The 20,165-nt window shown below is 33.6% G+C and overlaps 1 protein-coding gene across 1 annotated transcript; it reads right to left on the bottom strand.

Annotated features, from left to right (window-relative positions):
* Positions 1-547: 547 nt before the first annotated feature.
* Positions 548-19,845, bottom strand: LOC111046469. Its single transcript, XM_039425360.1, has 9 exons — positions 19,361-19,845; positions 11,814-11,947; positions 10,577-10,700; positions 6,765-6,826; positions 5,880-5,915; positions 3,892-4,018; positions 2,459-2,550; positions 1,606-1,633; positions 548-760 (listed from the first exon to the last, which is right to left on the bottom strand). The coding sequence occupies exons 1-9, from the start codon at positions 19,449-19,451 to the stop codon at positions 702-704; spliced, it is 753 nt and encodes a 250-aa protein (XP_039281294.1). The 5' UTR covers positions 19,452-19,845; the 3' UTR covers positions 548-701.
* Between the last annotated feature and the right edge of the window lie 320 nt (positions 19,846-20,165).

Consider the following 20,165-nt stretch of genomic DNA (forward strand, 5'->3'; position numbering starts at 1 on the left):
ATTTATTTGATCCGTAGCGACCGTAGTGACTGCAAGTATTCCCAATGGTGATACAAGCTCGAAATAACTCATCATCATCAAAATTTCTGATGGAGATTATGAGGTAGTTGAAAAATGTATCTTCACCCCAAGTAATGATGTATATAATGGTACTAAATTCCCTTTGAAATGCTCTTTGGGCGACCATCGGGTGAACTTGATATCTACGTCTTTTAATCTTTCGTTTACGAAGATAATAAGCTGCGATTAAACAATCTATAAAGGCGTCCATTTTGTGGGTCAGGAAAACTGATGTATGGCCAGGATGGTGCATACGCACTGACGGTCGGTCGAGCTCTGTAACCGGCCTAAAACTTAGCTAAATCCCGAGCTCTGAAACCGGCCTTCAATGTCATGGATAATTTAAAATATTATCTATGGGTTCAATTATCATTGAATGCATAATTTATAGGTAGGTTAAATTTTCAATTAGATTTGATAAGTGTCCTAGAAACTGGGCCTAGGTGTGTTACGGGAATTTGGGTTCAGCCAAATTGAAATGAAAATGTAATTATTATAAGTACTTTTATTTTATAAATAGATCACAAGTGCAAATATAACTACCAATTTTTCTACATGTTGACTATTATCTGTTGTTTTGATTGAAAAATGACATTGCAAATTTGATTCATTCAGTCGATTATTTCCGTAAATCTAGTATTCTACATTCCAGCAGCTTGTTGTTTACGGAGTCGCTCACGAAGCCTCACACATTTGGCTTCTGTAACAAAAATCAATTCAATCTGAAAGTCTCTCAATGCTTTGAATAGTAGTTTGGACCTTATTGTAGTACATTCTTTTCTTTGTACAGTCTATAATTGAGCTAAGGTCTGTCTACAGTCTATAGGCTGTACCAGAGAAAGCTTCTATAATTATTGTTTATAACTTCTAGATTGTTTATTCCATGGCTGTAGGCCTACCTACAGGTAAAGTTATATCATAGAGAAACAATAGCGTAAGTTGCTATTTTTATGCTATTGTTTCTCTATGGTTATATCCATACTCTGAGCTATAGCTAGAAGCTAGAGCTGTATTTTCTATCTAGGTAAAGCACTAATTAGTTATAAGAATGATCAGAATCATTCTTAGTTATTAAGAATGATTAATGTTGACTGTCAAGATATTCTAAGACAAAATTTCACAGAACAGATGCACTGAATAAATTAAAAATACAATATCTTGATTCACTTTCTCCTGTTTTCTCATTGCTTATATCAGAAATAATTGAAGATTGGTATTTTTTGATTTGCTTTTCTCAATAAATTACATTTACTGATGGCTACTCATGGTGACTGTAGCAGGTCAAGTAACAAATCCACCAGAAAGAAAAAATACTCATCCACTAAAAATTCAAGTAGAAAAATAATTATTATTCATACAGTCATATTAATACGAGAGTCTACTACTTGAGAGACTTCTATCACTACTGTAAGACTATTTGTTGATTAGCTCAAACTGTATTTTTATGATTCCATCATCAAACAGGTATTGTTCCACAGTGTTAGAAAATGGACTATGATGAATCTATGATAATCTATGATAATAGATAATGAATCTTTTACTTACTCAGATCAACCTTTGATTCAGGACAGGTCTGTGGAAAGAAAAGAAGAAACAATTCAAATTATTGAACCTTTGAATAATACACGTTGAAATACATTACATTTGATTAGTAATTGTTTTTGATGAGATCTATAAATATTTTGTTTTATTTTTTTATATTTTAACTGATATCTTTTTTTACTTAATAAAAATATTCATAATTTTTTAGGGTTTTTCGTAGGACAAATGTGATTTTTACCTTTTTTTACTTCTAAATTTATTGTTATAATGTGGAGGTCTATCAAAATATTAATAGGCTATAAAGAGCTGTATAGGAACCACGTAGAAATTAGATTGATCACATTGGTAATTAAAATTGATTACAAATTACATTTCTCAAACAAATGAGTTATATGTTGATTGGATTTCAAATGAGGCTCAACACCAGAGGTCTTGTATAGATACACAAATATTTGAAATTCAAACTTCCAATTTTTAGAAATAAAAAATTCCTGTATTGAGAATTTGTTGAAGCTACAGTGTTGGCAGTGATTTATTTTCTTAAAGAGGATTTTTTTTAATGAAGATAGGTTTCTCCAAATGATTGATAGATCCTTGGATTGATCGTAGTTCTAAAAATCGTGAATTATGTTTATTGAACATTTTACCATACACTAAGTAAACAGGTAAGATCTGTTATTTAACATTCATACAAAAATAGTGGCCGAAGCTCTCACGGTACTGTTGTAAAAGTCATAAGAAGTCTTTAAAATGAATTTTTATCTCTGTTCTTAACACTGTAATATTGTAGGACGCTTTCTGAGATAAATAATTTTTCAGGAAATTTATTTTTATTAAAATTTAACTCCCAACTTACCAACTCAATTTCTTTCCAGAGGCAGTGATGGAACTGAACCGAAGAGGGGTTGCATTTGATCTCATATTCGTCCAGCATTTTAGTTACACTGTCTGCAATCACATTAAGATAATGTTTTTGGTTAGCAAATTGAGTACATTATTTTGTAATCCAAACAATGAATCAGAACAAGAATGGCTTATTTCAAGTTTAATGTGAGTAGAAGCTAAAAAAAAAAAAATGCTTGCAATCAAATTCAACTGAATTTAAAGTTTTTTAACTAGATCACTCCCGTGGTATCGGATGGGCACGTTAAACTGTCGGTCCCGGCTAAAGTATGACAGTCGTAAGGCCCATTGATGGCTTAAATTATATATTCAGACGGTGGGACCTTGCCGCAAGGGACTCCCCACCAACAAAAGCCATACGAATTTACTTTTTTCAACTGAAGATCTTGCATGCTGGATCGGAAGGTAGTCGGGTGAATGAATGAATCAATTGATTCATTTTTCAGATATGAGTAAAGCTGAAGTGCTTTTTTCTCACCCATATTCACAGAACAAGATGCTAGTTTACAAAGCTAGAGTAGAAAATTATAAGAATAACTCATATCTCTAATACATCTTCCTGATAAAAATAAGAGAGAATGCGTGATAGTTCTCAAATTATTTTTCCGATTCATTCATACTTGTCCAGAATGTTAAGTGTTCCTATCATTAAATAGATTCAAATTCTTTTCAAACCTGATTGGAAAAATTATTCATCTACTGCAGATTGTTGCATTAAAATTGAAAATAGATGATAACAGAAATTAATTTTTCTATGTATCAATTCCGGATCAATGCTATTCCCTAATAAACAACGAGCTTTTAGATCTTCAATACGAATCTCCTGAATTTGAGTATTCATTTCAAACAAAGAGATTTGTTTGCATATGATAACATTTTAAATAATATTGATGAATTTGAGGAAATGTGTATATCCTGTATGCAGATACTCGGTTTAAACGGAGAAATGTCAGCTCCAAATGTAGCTGGTTTAGCGTTAAACGTAGCGTTAGGGGAATGCGACTAGGTGCCACCCCGACTACTTGACACCCCGTCAACCTGTCACCTATTAAAACCGGGTTTTGAGGGGACAGTTTGACGTGAGCCGTACCCGTCTACTTGTCTCCTTTCTGAGGTGACAACTAGTCGCGGGGACACTCTGACGCGAGGGTGTGAGGTGTCAAGTTGTTGTTTACGGTCATGACTAGTTGGCACCTTCGGTCCAGTAGGTGACAAGTAGTCGGGGTGACAACTTGACGTCAATGGTATATTTTTACGAGGGTACAGGTTGTCGCCTATGGCCAAAATGACCAGGTGTCAGGTTGTCGGGGTGACACCTAGACGGCGACCCAGCGTTAGCATGTGGTCCCAAGAAATGGAGGAATAATGTAATATGATTTCACTTACTGTAAGTTTGAGACAAGCATTTGTCGAGCGCTTTTTCTCCCAGCTCCTTGGACCACTCCTCATTAAACATGTACTCTCTTGCGTACTGCTTGATTTCTTCCGGGTTCAGGGAGCCATCCTCTTTAAGCTGCAACAATAATGTTAAATCAAGAAATGTACTCAATTATCCATTGAAAATGAAGTAAATTTCTCAGCTTCATCTTCTATAATAAGAGAGAGTAGGGTTGTGTTTGTTCGTTTGTTCGTGTGTTCGCATCATAACATGTCAACTTGTGGATTGCATACCGGAAAAACGGGAATGATTTAGATCTCGAAATTTTGCACATAGATTCTAAAAATATCAATCTCTTGCACCTCCAAGCCCAAATTTCAATTTTTCTTCTAGATTTTTCAGAATAGATGTTTGAATTTCATTGATGGGACATACGATTTCATAAAAATAACCAAATCATATGATCGAAATAGAACTGGCTTAAACACGTATACAAGTGTAAAGGATAGGAAAATTATGTTTGATGCATCATCACATCTGAACTACTGGACTGATTTACTTGAAATGTTGCATATACATTCTTAATCAACTGAGGATTCTTATAGGCCTATTTTAAATTCTTCTAGATTTCATAACGTCAAGTTTTAAAATAGACCCTTGCGAAGCACGGGTTACCTGCTAGTGATGATATAATGTTGAATCAAGAAATGTACTCAATTATCCATTGTAAATGTAGTGAATTTCTCAGCTTCATGATAAATGATCTTCATCATTTTTATTGGAAAGTTACATTTGCAACTCCCATCTGATTACTTACATCCAGTTTGTAATATTATTGTTCTATTGATAGATTGATTAAAAAATAATTATTGTATGGAATATCTGCAATTGATCAGTACTAAGCATTAATTATAGTATCAAGATTGTATCGATGATAGTATAAAATTGTGTGGATATTATTAGTCACAATACATTCATGTGTGCACTGAAACATAGATGATAATCAGTCAGTTTCAAGCCTGCTGTGTCTTCTCACATATTTAAGTTTAATAATCATTGTCAGTCCAGGCAATGAATGCTCAAAAAAGTGTATAGAGGGAAATGTTGGAAAGATAATTTTTGACCCCGCTGTACTGTTTAGGGTAGTAAGGAGGTAAACATATCAAAAGTCCTCACCCCTACCCCCTGTGATAAGGTGGTGGGGGTGGTACAAAGGTACCATTTTTTGGTTTCTCGCATATAATTCGAAAACTATGTACCTTACAGAAACTGCTATATGAAAAATTAAAGCTTACATAATTTCCTACAATATTCATCTCACAACTTGTTCTATATCTTCTCTAGTTTTCGAGATATCTTGAAGGTGTGACATTTTTGAAAAAAACACGTTTGCCTCCACTTTTTTCAATTTTTGTTCTTATAATTTTTTTAAAATTGATGGGAAAAATTCATGCTGATTATTAGCTTATAGAGCATTAAATTCTCTTCAATTTGATGTATGGTTTCACACTTTTACGAATTTCCCTATAACTGCTGCAGCAGCTTTAGTGCTGAGTGTGAAATCTCCAGTTTTGCAGCACTAGACCAATTGACAAAAGAATTTTGAGGGTATGTTTCAAACACAATTTTCGATTCTGCAGCTTTGTTGAGACTAGTTAGGAAGAGAACATATCAAAAGCCCCTATCCATAACTCATGTGCTAAGGGGATGAGGGTAGTTTAAAAGTTGAATTTTTCAGCGTTTTGCTCCCAAATCATTTGCACACAAATCATGTCTAGTACAATTTCAAAATAGTGGATGATAGAAGTGAGTTTCTTCACTAAGAATATATTGTGAGAGGGTTGAGTGATAAAAATGATAATAATTGATAAAAATGCACACAAATTATGTGTAGTACAATTTCAAAATAGTGAATGATAGAAGTGAGTTTCTTCACTAAGAATATATTGTGAGAGGGTTGAGTGATAAAAATGATAATAATTGAGAAAAAACTTACGATTTTTGTTTTCTTCCCAATACATTCATGTACGCACTGGAAAAGAAAAAATCACAGTTAATACAACTTGTCTATATCTAGTTGGATAGAACTTCGATATAAGTAAGAATATTTAGATGAAGATGTGAAGGATTGATCATTGGAAACTGAAATGATTGGAAAAATTAGTGCCACGTACATTTGGATATCAATAAGATACATTAACTTCGGATTTTGTTGATGGTGTGATATTGTGATACCTATCCATAATGAAAACTCTAGGTTGTTGTCAAAATATCACTTATTTATAAAATTTATATAATGACTTATTAAATAAGTGATATTTTGACAACAACCTAGAGTTTTCATTAAGGTAAATTAATAATAACACTCATGATTGGAAAAATGTCTTGCTGGAAAATGCAGTTTTGCAAAGATCCAGTTGCAGAGCTCCACTCTACCGTTCCACTTACAAGTCTGGAATATCATTTTGATTAACATTATAATACACGCATACCTCACTGCAAGTCACATTTCACATAAAAAAATAGTCTGTCCAGTTTACTGTAGTAATATAATTTCGATCAGTTAACATTATGAAATATCCTTATGGCATAATCATAAAGAAACATGATTTTTCAAAATTTTCCAAATCTTAGATAGAGGGGAGTGCCATTTTGACCAATTAAGTTCCAAACGACAATATTAAAGAAATGAAAAAATGTCTGTAATTGGTCATGCTATCACTATCATGACATATTGTGAAAAATTGTGAATTAATAATAATTGTGGCATAATTTCGAGGAGAATAAGATTTCAATAACTTTCAAAATTTCATCCGCAGTAGAATTTAAATTGAGATAGTTATCTCAGAGTATAGTACCGCATCAAAATACGAATACTCACAATGTGCTTCAGTTTGATCATTTTGACTTTCTCGCAGGAGAACATGTCCATCATACTGTCATCTGAAAAAACCACAGTTCGCATTATATATTATGAAATTTCATCCCCACCACCAAAATTGTCATTAACAAATTATGCTAAATTGTCATTAACAAACTATGTCATTCACAGCAATCATGACCATAAAATCAGCTACATGGCCTAAATCTTAACTGAGAGAATGCGCACTGGAGTAGCATGTATGAACGAGGTGTACGGAGCTAAGATATTCGAATGTACAACCTGTTCCCATCCCACTTAAAAAATTATCAGTAAGGAAATTCAGAATTTAATTGAGAAGAGAGCTGCTGTCAATTGGTGCATATTCAGTGGAGGAGTTCAATGAATATTACAAACCTCAAGTTGGAGGTTTAAGAGGATAGCACACATTTTCCAGTTGTATAAACTTGACAAATCCATACACCCCATTTTGTAGGAGGTCAGTAGACGAAATGAAATGGATAAACAAATAAATAAACCCTAAACTGCTAACATGTAAGCTTAGAGTTAATAAAATAAGGGAATAGTGAAGACTTACACAATAATTCAAATATTTCGGTTTTCATTCTTCTATAAACCAAGTATAGGATTAATGTGCGGTGGGCCTATATAATTTTATTTGTAGTAATTGATAGGCAGGAGGTCATTTAAATTTTCAAAGACTGGCTCAGTAATAGTTCCATTCCATTTGGCATTAATTTTATCGTCTTATTCTTTATTTTTTGTAATTTATCCTCGTAATTTTTGTAGTCATGTTTATTTTAGTTTAGTTTTTCTGAGTTCAGAGTGGTCATATCATTTTCAAAACTTAAATTGAATGTCAAGTGAAATTTATGATGGGAATAAAATTATTTTTTTTGGTCAATACCAGCCTCTATTATGTCCACAAATATTGATTATTTATTTATACATTAATGCATACAATATCATTCCAATATTATGAATGTTTGGGAAAGAGCAACAGGCCTAAAGCCTAAAACTGTTCCTTCCCCAAATTTAGACAGAAATTGTCAAAAAATAGGATATTTTCACATTTCATGATTTTTGTCCAATTTTGAGTCCAAAATATATAAATAATTATAATGAACATTCAGGTCATAAATTAGACTAGATTCGGACTATAAAACGATTATAGTTTTTCTGAGTTTAGTGTGAGTTTGAAGCCTGTAATGAGTGATTGTTGTTGGGATATGTGTTTGTGAGGCGGCTGAAAACCATGGCTAGCTGGTGGCGGTTTCACTAAACTAAATGTGCGGCTGTTTGCTTGCAGTTGTGTCGGCCAGAGAGCGGTAGCCGGCCTGACGATAATGCATACGCTACAATGCAATTAGCATGCGAAATTTAATGCGCTGCCTCTAACGAGCTTTGTAGATGATAGCGCGATGCCGACGCCTCTCTGGACACGAGTGCAAACCGACGCGGCGTCATGATTCACTCTGCGGACGCCGACGCGGTTTCACCAGCGTCCAATTATCTCGCCCCTGACAAGATTTTACCGATTTCAAACGAACTTTTCCCGTTTAATGCGATCGCGTTATCCGACGCATTTTACAGCACAATTGCTGTTGAAGCTCGTGAGATAAACTCTTCACTGCAGCACAGTCAATGAACGATAAGATAAAACCATTTAAAAAAATGAATGAATGAGATACGATCATATTTTAAATGAAGTTTTCTCTAAAGAAATTTAGTGCATGTTGGAAAGTGGTTTCCGTAGTTCAATTCAGAGATGAAAGTGGCAATGTCTCACTAGATAACAATTTAATTAAGAGAGATAACATCATAATATCTTGAATATTTATATTTTGAAGTTTGGTTTTTGTTTTAACGGAAGTTTCATTATCAATCTATCTAAATTTGAAATTCTTTGTTTTATTCTGATTCATAGTTTCAGATTGAAGATTTGGTGTTGAAAATGAAGTGAACATAACCTACATAATATTTGGACGATTTGTGACAAAATCAGGAAATTGAAGAAGTTTTGGGCAATAGCCTGTTTTTTCTTTTCCGACTATTGTATTGTTCGCTCTATCTAATAAATAATAATAATAAATAAAATAAATAATAATATTCTAGATTGTAGATGAAGTTTTCTAGAGAGGTGACGTTCAAACATGGAATATGAAAAGTTGGTAATTTATTGTTAAGGGATTTAATTTTTTAAATATACTGGGGTTAATTAATGATTTTTCCGTGTAAAGGCTCATGAGGATGGAGAAAGCCCAAAGATTCCGATTCTCAAATCAAATCAATTTATTTTCCATTTTTATGATATATACAGAGCATGAAATTTCCATAGTCACTGAAACAATTACCATATAACTAAAAAATCACAATCATACCCTGAAGAACATTACAAAAAATCATTTTATATGGAAAATAATCCCAAAGGTTACAAAAACCTGTTTGGGCAGAAAAAAAAACTACTTAAAATGAAAAAAGAAGTGTTACAGTTTACAAAGCAAATTGAGAAAGAGTATCAATTACCCATTCTAGGATATCTCAGGATATCCGAACTACATGATGTACCATTGGGCACGGAGTAAAGGAACAATGAATGTTTTTTCTATTATCTGTGCTTTGTGGGTGACGATCCTAGAAACAGAATATGCGGGTGTATTCCCATCCCCACGAACCTGCACATGAAGCCCTGTCTCTGTGTCACAATGAAACCCTAATCCAATTGGTTGAATCGCCGATCACTTGATCAGTGAGGGTAACTTTGAAATTAAAGAGAAAGTGCTGCAGCAAAAATCGGTTGAGTGTTCATTTTACGTCTTTATTTCTGTATTTTCTGGCTGTAATAAAATCATAGACTCAATGAAACATCATTACACGTGTGTTTTTGAGGAAAAAAGAACAACTATGATGTATGAATGTTACAAAAACAATAATTGGGGCTATCACAGAGTTGTCTACGGAATATTATTCGAAATAATAGTTAAAAAATCAATCTCGTGGATTGAATCTCAAGCGCTTTCCAAAAATATTCCAGATGTCGGAATAAAACAGCTCAATATTCAATTCTACAATCATTGGGAAATGATAGCAAAGTATACATTGGAAATAAACACGATTTGTGAGCTGAGAAGAGAGAAAAGTAGGTGCTTCATAATGATCCCACTCCTGAAAATGACTTGATTGATTTAATGCAATAACCGAACAATAATTGGAATCGTTATATCAATTTGCCATCATTTGGTTATTGGTTTGCCTGTTTTGAATCACAGTGCTAAACAAATTCATGATTCTCCCTGTAATTCACAAATCTCATTGGACTGTTCCATAGAAAACAAGGCTGGTTTACATCTATTGCTTATTGCTTCACTGATTAGTCCATTTGTAAGTTGCAAGAGAATTCAATCCCATATTTGCTATCTATCTGCGAAAACTACTGAGGCTCACACGATTTTTCCAAAACCATATTTTCTGATTCCTTTAGAATGAAATAATTCAGCAAGCAGTATTTTTCTATCCAAATTCACAGATTAGTCCTGGTTTAGCATGCTCGAATTCTTGTCTGAAGTTATTGTTTAATAATTAGACTATTAATTATCAGCTTATTACTCTAATATTGTTAAGCTGTATGATTTTTTCTTATAATTTGTAAATATTGTGAATTGGATTGAATAAAATTTGAATTTGAATTTGAAATATCAATTTCTATGTACGAGTACTATGAACTCAGTTTGACTTCAACATATTCAGTTTGTAATATTGTATTTGTATCTGTATGATAGGAATAATATGAGAGATATTCATGAATATTTTACCATCATCTGCTGTTGAGGAAGAGTTGGTCTTGAATGCACTGACAACTTCCTCATAGCATTGCTTGCCGTAGATCTTTCCTTTATCGCCATAGTTCTTCATCAAGTTTATCTTACCGCAACATGTCTGAAAAAAAAAATGATAGGAGTTAAAGAAAATCTTACTGTGACCATTATTCTCTCTGTGAGCTTAATGGAGAATAGTTATTTGTATATCTAGAGTGAAAAGTACTGTTTTTTCTCTTCAAATTTGAAAATTTGAAGCCCGAGGCGAAGCCGAGGGCATCAATTTTCCTGAGGGAGAAAAAACATTCTTCCTCCACCTCCATTTTCATAAAAACTGCAAATAAAATAATTTTAAAAACAATGTGTCACAACATAATCTAAAAAGTAAACATCTGGGCTGGCTTGTAATCACAGATCTCCGCCGACAGCGCTATGTGCTATCTATTGGCCAAAGTTGTAACAACAATGGCTGCCACAACTACAACTATGATGAAGTTCCCGTTTCAAATTTGATTAGTCAATAGGAATATTCGTTGGCTGGTATTTCGAATAACATGGAATAGAGAAAAATGTTTACACTTTTTTTTAGTATAGTGATATGAAGTTTGTAATAATTTTAGAATACAAACATAAATTTCATAACTATATTGATCAAATGTCTGGTTGAGGTATTGAATTTAGTTGGTTTAATGTCTACTCTTTATGCTTTCTCATCTGAGCTTAGACCTTCCAACCTATTTCAAATGTAAGTTTTTGAAATAGAGATGCTTCCCATGTTATTTAAATGGAGTTACTTTTACGCTCTAGGGAGTTTTCCTGTTTTTTCCTCCCAGAGCGAAAAAGTGACACTTTAGTATTATGTTCCAGGGAGTAATGTAAGACTTTAGACAAAAGGTGGAGGAAAATAAATTTCTCTCTCGAAAATTATAAAATACAGCAAATAAGCAAGAAAACTTAAACTTAAATAAAACAAAATTACAATTTAACTGAACATAAATCAAAAATGAATTACTGTTTCTTATAAAGACTTCAACATGAGAAAAATCTGCCTAATCACCGAGGACATAGTCTGTATTTTCATCAAAAAGAAAAAACTGTCACAGATGATAGAATGTACGAACTCACAATCTTACCACTTCTTGTTTTGGCCAGTTACCTCTCATTGAAGAAAAGAGTAAGAATATAACTTCCACACTCACTAATCCAACTAATCTAATTGGAAAACAATTCTCACCTTGAGATTCCTGTGTTTACATTTGAAGTACTCGTCGGCAACTTCCTGACCTTGATCTGCGTCTCTCTGTACGCGGCCGATTGATAGCATTTCTTCTTCCATGATCTCCTCCATTGCGCTCTGAAGGTGTTCATCTGGAAACAAACGGGAACAAAAATATGAAAATAGGTTCGAAAAACTGCCGATATGAGATTATAAATACCAATAATGAACAACTTTAGATTGGATGTGTGGTATCTTACATAACTGATTTATTATATACCAGCAGATAACCTGTGCTCCGCAAAGGTTTAATTAAAAACGATCCTAGGTAAATCAAGAATCTATATGCAGGATTCAAAGTTGATCAGTTCAGTAGTCCAGATGTGATGATGCGTCATTCGTGAATTTCCTATCCCGTACGTGCGTAAGCCGATTCTTTCCTTTTATTTATTATTCTTTCCTACTTATTATATTATCCTCATACAGGGTAACCAATGGGAAAGACAAATTAGAAACTAGAAAACAATTACAATTGTTCTTTAGGATGTATTTGTTTGTTATCTATTCCAATATCCAGATAAAGGGTTAAATAAATGAGACGGGGCCGCCGAAACCAATGGATGGACAGGTAGAAGCTCTAGAGACCCTTCAGTGGTCACCTATTGTTATTGAATTTCGCCATTTTCGTGGTCTATTGTTAATATTTCCACTCCGAGCAATATTTGGTGGACCAGTGTGGCTACTCGAAGGTACTTTCAGCTGTAAACCAATGGTAGCATACAGTGATTGGATAAGCACACACATTACTATCGATGACAAGTACAAATTTAGTCAAACGTACGTGGTGTGTGAAGCCCACATCGATTTTTGGGCGTACATTTGTAAACCGTCCTTATAAATTCTACGAGATTGAATGGGACTTAACAAACACATGATTCACCATACACATCATATGTTTGCCAAGTTGTATTCAGTCTTATAGAATTTGAAAGGACGCCAAAAAATCGTACGTTTAATAAGAATCGAATTGTATCTAACTCAAGTTAGTCTGTATACAGCTTGTGAGCAAGTTGAGTTTCATCAAATGAACCATTGGGAATTATACAATAATTACAAGTACTTGATCACTGATTTACATTTAATAATTGCAGAAAAAACAAGTAATAGATGTAAGGTGCAAAGTGATAGATAAGTTGGTGCTACCAGCTAGAATTGCCTTCAAGAAAGCACACAGGGCCACTAATGAGAGTAATGGAGCGGAATCAGAGGACAATAAAGTATGCTAGTCGAGAGTTAGATGATGCACCTTTTTGGAACAATATCCCAGTGCACAGGTAGCGCGGCCCCGTCTCCTTTCTTTTACCCCTAGATAAATATTAGATTTGTCATGATCATGGAAGATTCGTGCAATCCAATAAGAAGACGAATTGAATTGATGAAGGTTTTCTCCTCAATACGAAATTATCACATGGCAACCACAGTACATGAATTATTGATCTGTGGCTTCTCATTCTGAAAAAAAGCTTTTTGAAGCAGTGATAATGATCGGGAATCATATTTAAAACATCTTATTGAAGTAGCATAACAATATATTTAAAATTAATATCTTCCAGTGTCGTGATAGAACATGATTATCTTTTTAGATAAAATCTTCAATACTGGATATCGCACTGATCGGATGTATTTGGAAGTACAGTATATAGTTTTTGAAAAGAACAGGGTCAGTTGCGATTGAATGCGAAAAAGCTATACGAAGGCAATTGGAGTTCTGAATCTGCTGATCCAACTAAAAGACACAGGATACGGTCAAACCCAAAGTCCTCCAAATGTCACGAGCTCTACTCGTTTTCTTGGATTTTCCTGCCTTACCTATTGCTCAGCTTATTCTTGAACCTTCATTCTCTTTGTAAAGTTTCATCATAATGGAAACAGAAACACATAAGGAGCAGTCGAAGATGAAGATGAAGATGAAGATGGAAGATGAAGAGGAAGATGAAGCAGTAATTGTTTTAGAATTCTATAAATCTACTGTGAAAGAGTATTATATTTGGAAATTTACTTTACTTTATTTATTATGTAGAGTGTATCACCGTAGAGAAAAGATAGCATAAGATGATATGCCAAAGTATAGGTCGTTTATGTTCTAAATTTCAAGCAGATTTTTGTTAACTCAAGCCAATTACTGCCGACTACTGCCTATTATTACTGTTTTGGCCGGGTGAGAGTGTGAGTACGGCACAGTAATGAGAGACTACCAGCGTCACATAGCTTCACGAAAAATAACTGTTAAGTTATAACAGTGATAGTGCTGTTAAATAAATGTTATAACTGATAGTGCTATCGACTTTAGTTAACAGTGAAATTTGGAACGTAAACTCCCTAAACCATGGAATATCTTCTTATGCTATCTTTTTTCTATGGTAGGTATCACTAATTATGTTCATCCAAGCAATATATATTCCCTCTTCCTACAAGACAAAGAGAAATACTTATTAGAAACCTAAATTATCAATCAAATTTTTTATTCATTGTTCTGATGGTGATCTTAAGAATTGTAAGTAGAATGGCGGTTCAATACCTATCTTTCGGAAAAATGAAAATATAAAGGGAAAAATAAAGATCGAGGAAAGATTTCTATGAATATTAGAATATTATCTAGGTACATATATAAAACATAATATATTACTTTGATCTTCAAAAATCAAGTATCGATAGCGATAATAATACGTGATATTATGTAAATTTTTCAACTCAACTTGATTTGTTTAGAATGTTCAAATATTTACTATTCTTTCTATCAGTCTCGTGTCTTGAATATCACCGTCTGTCTTGTACTTCCAATCACTGAGAAACTCGTCTCATCTCAACAATTTGCTCGACATATTTCGACGATGGAAAAGTCACAAGGTCAACAAGAAGGAAGCGAATGCGACCTAATCTGGTGGAAAAGGAAAGCTCGTAAGTTTGTCGAGGTGGGAGCCTTTCTCATTCCGTGATACGAAATTTAATACTTACCGCACACGTATATTATTGTAATAATACATGGGACCTAGCACCAGCATAAGAATGAAGTATGCACCCCATGCCCACAGCCCACGACCCACCACTGCACTGTATTGTTTTCTGTGATTAGAAAACTTCCAGCGCCAAGATCCACCCCAAAATTTACATAAACCTCACAAAATAAAGCGCATACTTCATATGTGAGAAATAACCAAGTTTCATTCTGCAACCCCTGACAATAACTAAGGAAAAGCCTTGGCTTAGAAAAAGTTTCAGGTTATTGTACTCCAATTTTAACTTTGTATTACTTTTTCACACAGAACTGGGAAATCTCACACTAAGGTTACATTGAGCTGAAGGATAAGGTAACCAACATTCCACCACGTAAAAAATACTGATTATTCCTTAAAAAATATTTTTTCACTTTGTTCAACTTCCACTTCGTCAGCTTTGTTATGTCATTATCAAAGTCCGAAATAAATACTGAAAACACGCATTTTAAGAATATGGCATTTATTGAAAATGAACGAGAATCATAATGTAACAAGAATTTTCGATGAAATGTCGTGATAAAGTTCAATTAATTTTTGTAGAATTTTGAGAAACAATCGTCATAACATGGATGTCATGAACCATTAGTTATGACGCTATAGAATAATAATGATCATCACTATTATATATAAAACAATATTGTTCTCAACTGAGTTTTGCACCCAAGTGTGCAAGAGAACTCGTTATTAATAGGGATCCTGAAAATATTGAAAATTATGCTATTTGATCATGATGTTATAAATACAGGGGTGCCCATCCCCCCAATGGTCCATGTCGCAAAATTCCCCCCCCCCCAATTCTCAAAATTTGGTATCCATTTAGGTACTTAAAAACTGTATATTGAAAAATCCCCCCCATTTTCCCTAGTTTTTTCCAAAAATCCCCCCCCCCCAAAATTCAGCCTCATGTTGCAACTTGCGACATCAAAACATGCTGTGGGCAGCTGGGCACCCCTGTATAAATATGATTCCCGATCATTATCACTGTTTCACAAGAGCTTGACACAATAGATATAACTATTGTCCACTCCAAAAAGCATGAGATCAACGTATTTAAAATATACTATAATTTGAAAAATAACCTTCTATTCAGGCTCCTCTTCCGATTGCCCTAGTTTTGCCGCATCCGCTAAATTAATAATTTAATGGCGTAAGAGATCATTATAATAATAATTATAATACATGAACATGTGGATAGGCTCATCAAAATAATGATGGATGGTGCTCTATCATTACAATATAGTGAGGTTATTATGTTTTGTCGATTTAACAAAGTTATCAGTTGATTTGATTTGATAATGATGTGCGTGCCTCATCTTTCCAATTCAACTTCCTGGAATTTAATCAGAAATCATCTACAATTGAGCATTTCTGCTCCAATTATGTTGGAATAGTTTCTATCCAATTGTTTGAATATCACATTCGATTGAATGTGAGTAGCACTGGGATGTTTCTTCTAATAACATTTCTGTATCTTCCTAATATCTTTCTGTATCTTTCTGTATCTCCCTAATATCTTTCTGTATCTTCCTACATTATTTATGTATCTTCCTAATATCTTTCTGTATCTTTCTGTATCTTCCTAATATATGTCTGTATCTTCCTAATATATTTCTGTATCTTCCTACATTATTTCTGTATCTTCCTAATATCTTTCTGTATCTTCCTACATTATTTCTGTATCTTCCTAATATCTTTCTGTATCTTCCTACATAATTTCTGTATCTTCCTAATATATTTCTGTATCTTCCTACATTATTTCTGTATCTTCCTAATATCTTTCTGTATCTTCCTACATTATTTCTGTATCTTCCTAATATCTTTCTGTATCTTCCTATTCGGCAAACTATCAACTTCCTCATAGGTGCTCACGTGGAATACTATTGAGGTGCTACTCAGATTCTCTATGCAATCATTTTCAAATTAAAGTACTGAAATACCGTTTCATCGAATAATTGAGAAGTTTTAGCAAAGCTTTCAAGTTCAAGGCGACTCCCTCAAATTATATTATTGATATATTTTCTCTCAGTAACATACTGGTACATTTGAACTGAATTCATTGGACTAAGGCTAGAATCAAAGGCCAGGAAAGATATTTCCTGGAAAGAATGAATACTTGCCTCATTTATGGACTTCAAGCACAGTGAATCCATCACAATAAATTTAGCTCTCCCGCAAATTGCTCGAATTTTATTCTCAAATATGTTTTTTCTCAGTTTTTACACCCTGATACTTTTACACGGAGTATTTGTTTATTTTCTATGAATGTGGTGAGGAGGATGATTAACTACTTGATATAATCACTTCAAGTTCATTCAAAACTCATGGAGTTGTTTGGGACCTTAGATAGATTCACATAGAAAATATTATTTTAGAGTTTGGAGTATATTATAGAATTGAGTTTGTCATGGAGTTACAAATAGTTGTTACGTGGAAATCCTTTCATCATAACAATGAAGCTTACCAGCAATTGAATATTATCAAAAAGGATAAAAATAGGAAAGATTCTATTCTCTGTGATAATAATTTCATCAGCAATATACTGTACAACATTTCACACTAATAATTCAATACCGCTACAGCTCAACCAGCGTTTGACTTTCCCGATATTACTACAAATCTATCGAGCAATTTCAATTCAAATACTCCACTAAATTGTTAGAATTATTAAAATGAATATTGACGACCTTTTTTGGTGATGACTAATGAACCAATCATCGTTCATGGTCATTCTCATTACGAGAGAATATAGAATTGAACACAATAAAAATAGAGAGAATATCATTGTTCATTATTTTTACATAATCTTGAAGATAATATCATTATATCGATTAAAAATCCCATGTTGCTAATACTATGGCAAAATTACATCAAACTCCAGCTTTGTTTGATCCTGGATTTTTCTACAAGAAAAATGTTTGAAAATGAATTATCCAAAGTGAGGAGCGTGAATTCGATGTTTTGAGAACACAATATAAACCACAAGTAGAGAAATCAAAGAGACGTTTCTCATATTCCTCAAACACTACGAATGATGGGTTACACGACGATGTGAGTTAACCGATATTATTAGAAGAGAAAACTCAATTTTATTGCAGTCTCTCCATAAGAAAATCTCAAATACTGATTATTTGATCAATCATCAATAGTCATCAAGGAATCAAATCAAAATACTAATATTATGATCATCTAATAAATCACTCTCGCGCTCCCCATTACCCACGCACAAGCAAAAAAAGTTCTTGTGGGCATCAACCACAATAAAAAAATTCAAAATCATAGTAATTTTTTTGAAAAGCTTTTAATATAAAATAATAGATTGAAAACACAAATTCAAACAACTATAGTGAGGTACACGTTATAATGGCAGTGGAGGAAGATGGGAGAACAACGTTGCCGAACCTCTGTCTTGTCAATGCCTTCTATAGACGGTAGCTGATACAGGTTTATTCATGTAATATTAATGTTAATTCTCGTTTAAAATAATTAATTATATTTTATTAAGCAATAAATTATATTTTCAATAATTTGAAAATGAATTTACATAATATTAAGATGGAATATTTTTCAATTGATTATCAATTCTACATTGTTACAAGACAATCTGGCAACAGAGCAAAGTGAGAAAGAGATAGCCTCATCCGCTTTGTTGAATGATAGACAAGGATAGCAATACCATTGCTGATCAAACACTGCCATAATTAACGTGGACCCCACTATAGTTTAGAAGTATCACATCATCTTCAGGTTTTAAAAATAAATATCAGAAATAATATTTTTTCCTGTTAATATTTGTGAATTTGAAGTTCAATAGCTCGACTTAACTTCTCCACTGAGAATAATGGAAATTTTAGAATTTCCTTGAATTGTTCCTAGTTTACGACTCAATTGTGTTCAATATTAATAATGTAATAAAATCGGTTGATTTTATTCATTCATTTATTTATTTATTCAATCATTCAGAATTATACAACTTACAGAAAAGTAGCACAAGCTAACTTACGCCCAAAACGGTTCCAATTCTAATTCATACAACAGTCCAAATGTAGCTAGAGGTTATGTGTCACTTCAAAATTCTCCAATTACATACTTAATTTACAATCCATACACGTAAAAATCATTTTTAAATTAAAAAATACTTCTAAATAGAATTTAAATTGATTACAAATAGTTGAATAGACTTAAAAGTTGTCAAGAATCCACTTTAATAAAATAAAAATTAATATTTTACAGGAGCATGCTTTCTTGTGTGCTCACTGTATGTGAGCATACTTACAGCTGATGATGTGTGAGCACACACGAAAGCATGCTCCTGTAAAATATTAATTTTTATTTAATTAAAGTGGATTTTTGACAACGTTTTAAAACTATTCAATAATTATGGAAAAATTCTACAACATCAACATTCACGCTACAAACTTAATAAATTACAAATAGTTGGAAAATTCCAATCTTTGAAAAAACTTAAAATTTTTTTAGATTTTCGTAAGAGTACTTAACTCTGGTACTTACTGAAGTAGGGATCACTGAAATCGTATGCGTATGCGGTGACCAACAGGAGGCAGGCGGCAGTCGCCGTCTGCATTAGTGCGGATGTGACCATGGTGACGTGTGCGGGTGTACTGCTCGTATCCGCGAAGAGCACTGATAGCTTTGTCCATCGCGGCGCCGGTTTTATATATAACCTTGCAGCCGAGTTGACGGTCAGGTTCGCAGACTCATGGACCGGTTTACGGTTTACTCTTAGGTCGGGAGGAAGGACCTCTACAACAACACATCACACCGCACCGTACCGTAATGCCACCAATATTGGGTGCCATGATCCTGTTCAATGTTCTTCAGGTGTCCCTTCTCAGCTGTGAACTGTTTCAATGATTTTGTTATGAGCTTTGTGCGGCTGCATACAATTATTGGAATTCAGTTTTGGAAAGTCACACCTCTCACAATGATCATGGGCTTGATTTACGTCCAGTTTGGTATTTATTTTTGACATCCTCATTACCCAAAAAGTCAGGCAATGAATGCTCAAAAACGGGTATAGAGGGAAAAGTTGGGAAGACAATTTTCGACCCCGCAGTTCTGTTTAGGGTAGTGAGGAGGCTATACATCAAATTGAAGAGAATTTAATGCTCTATAAGCTCATAATCGGCATAGATTTTTCTCATAGATTTTTGAAAAGTTATAGGAGCCAAAATAGAAGAAAATTGGTGGCAAACGTGTTTTTTCAAAAATGTCACACCTTCAAGAGAGGATATCTCGAAAACTAGAGGAGATATGAAAAAAGTTGTAGAATGAATGTTGTAGGAAATTATGTAAG

Source organism: Nilaparvata lugens, chromosome 3, assembly GCF_014356525.2.
Source record: "Nilaparvata lugens isolate BPH chromosome 3, ASM1435652v1, whole genome shotgun sequence".
NCBI classification, from domain to species: Eukaryota; Metazoa; Arthropoda; class Insecta; order Hemiptera; family Delphacidae; genus Nilaparvata; species Nilaparvata lugens.

Coding starts and splice junctions, on each gene's coding strand:
- LOC111046469 (XM_039425360.1), bottom strand. CDS start 19,451: ATGGTCACATCCGCACTAATGCAGACGGCGACTGCCGCCTGCCTCCTG. Junction 10,701..11,813: donor GTAAACACAGGAATCTCAAG/GTGAGAATTGTT, acceptor TTTTTTTTTCAG/ACATGTTGCGGTAAGATAAA. Junction 5,916..6,764: donor TGATCAAACTGAAGCACATT/GTGAGTATTCGT, acceptor TTTCTTTTCCAG/TGCGTACATGAATGTATTGG.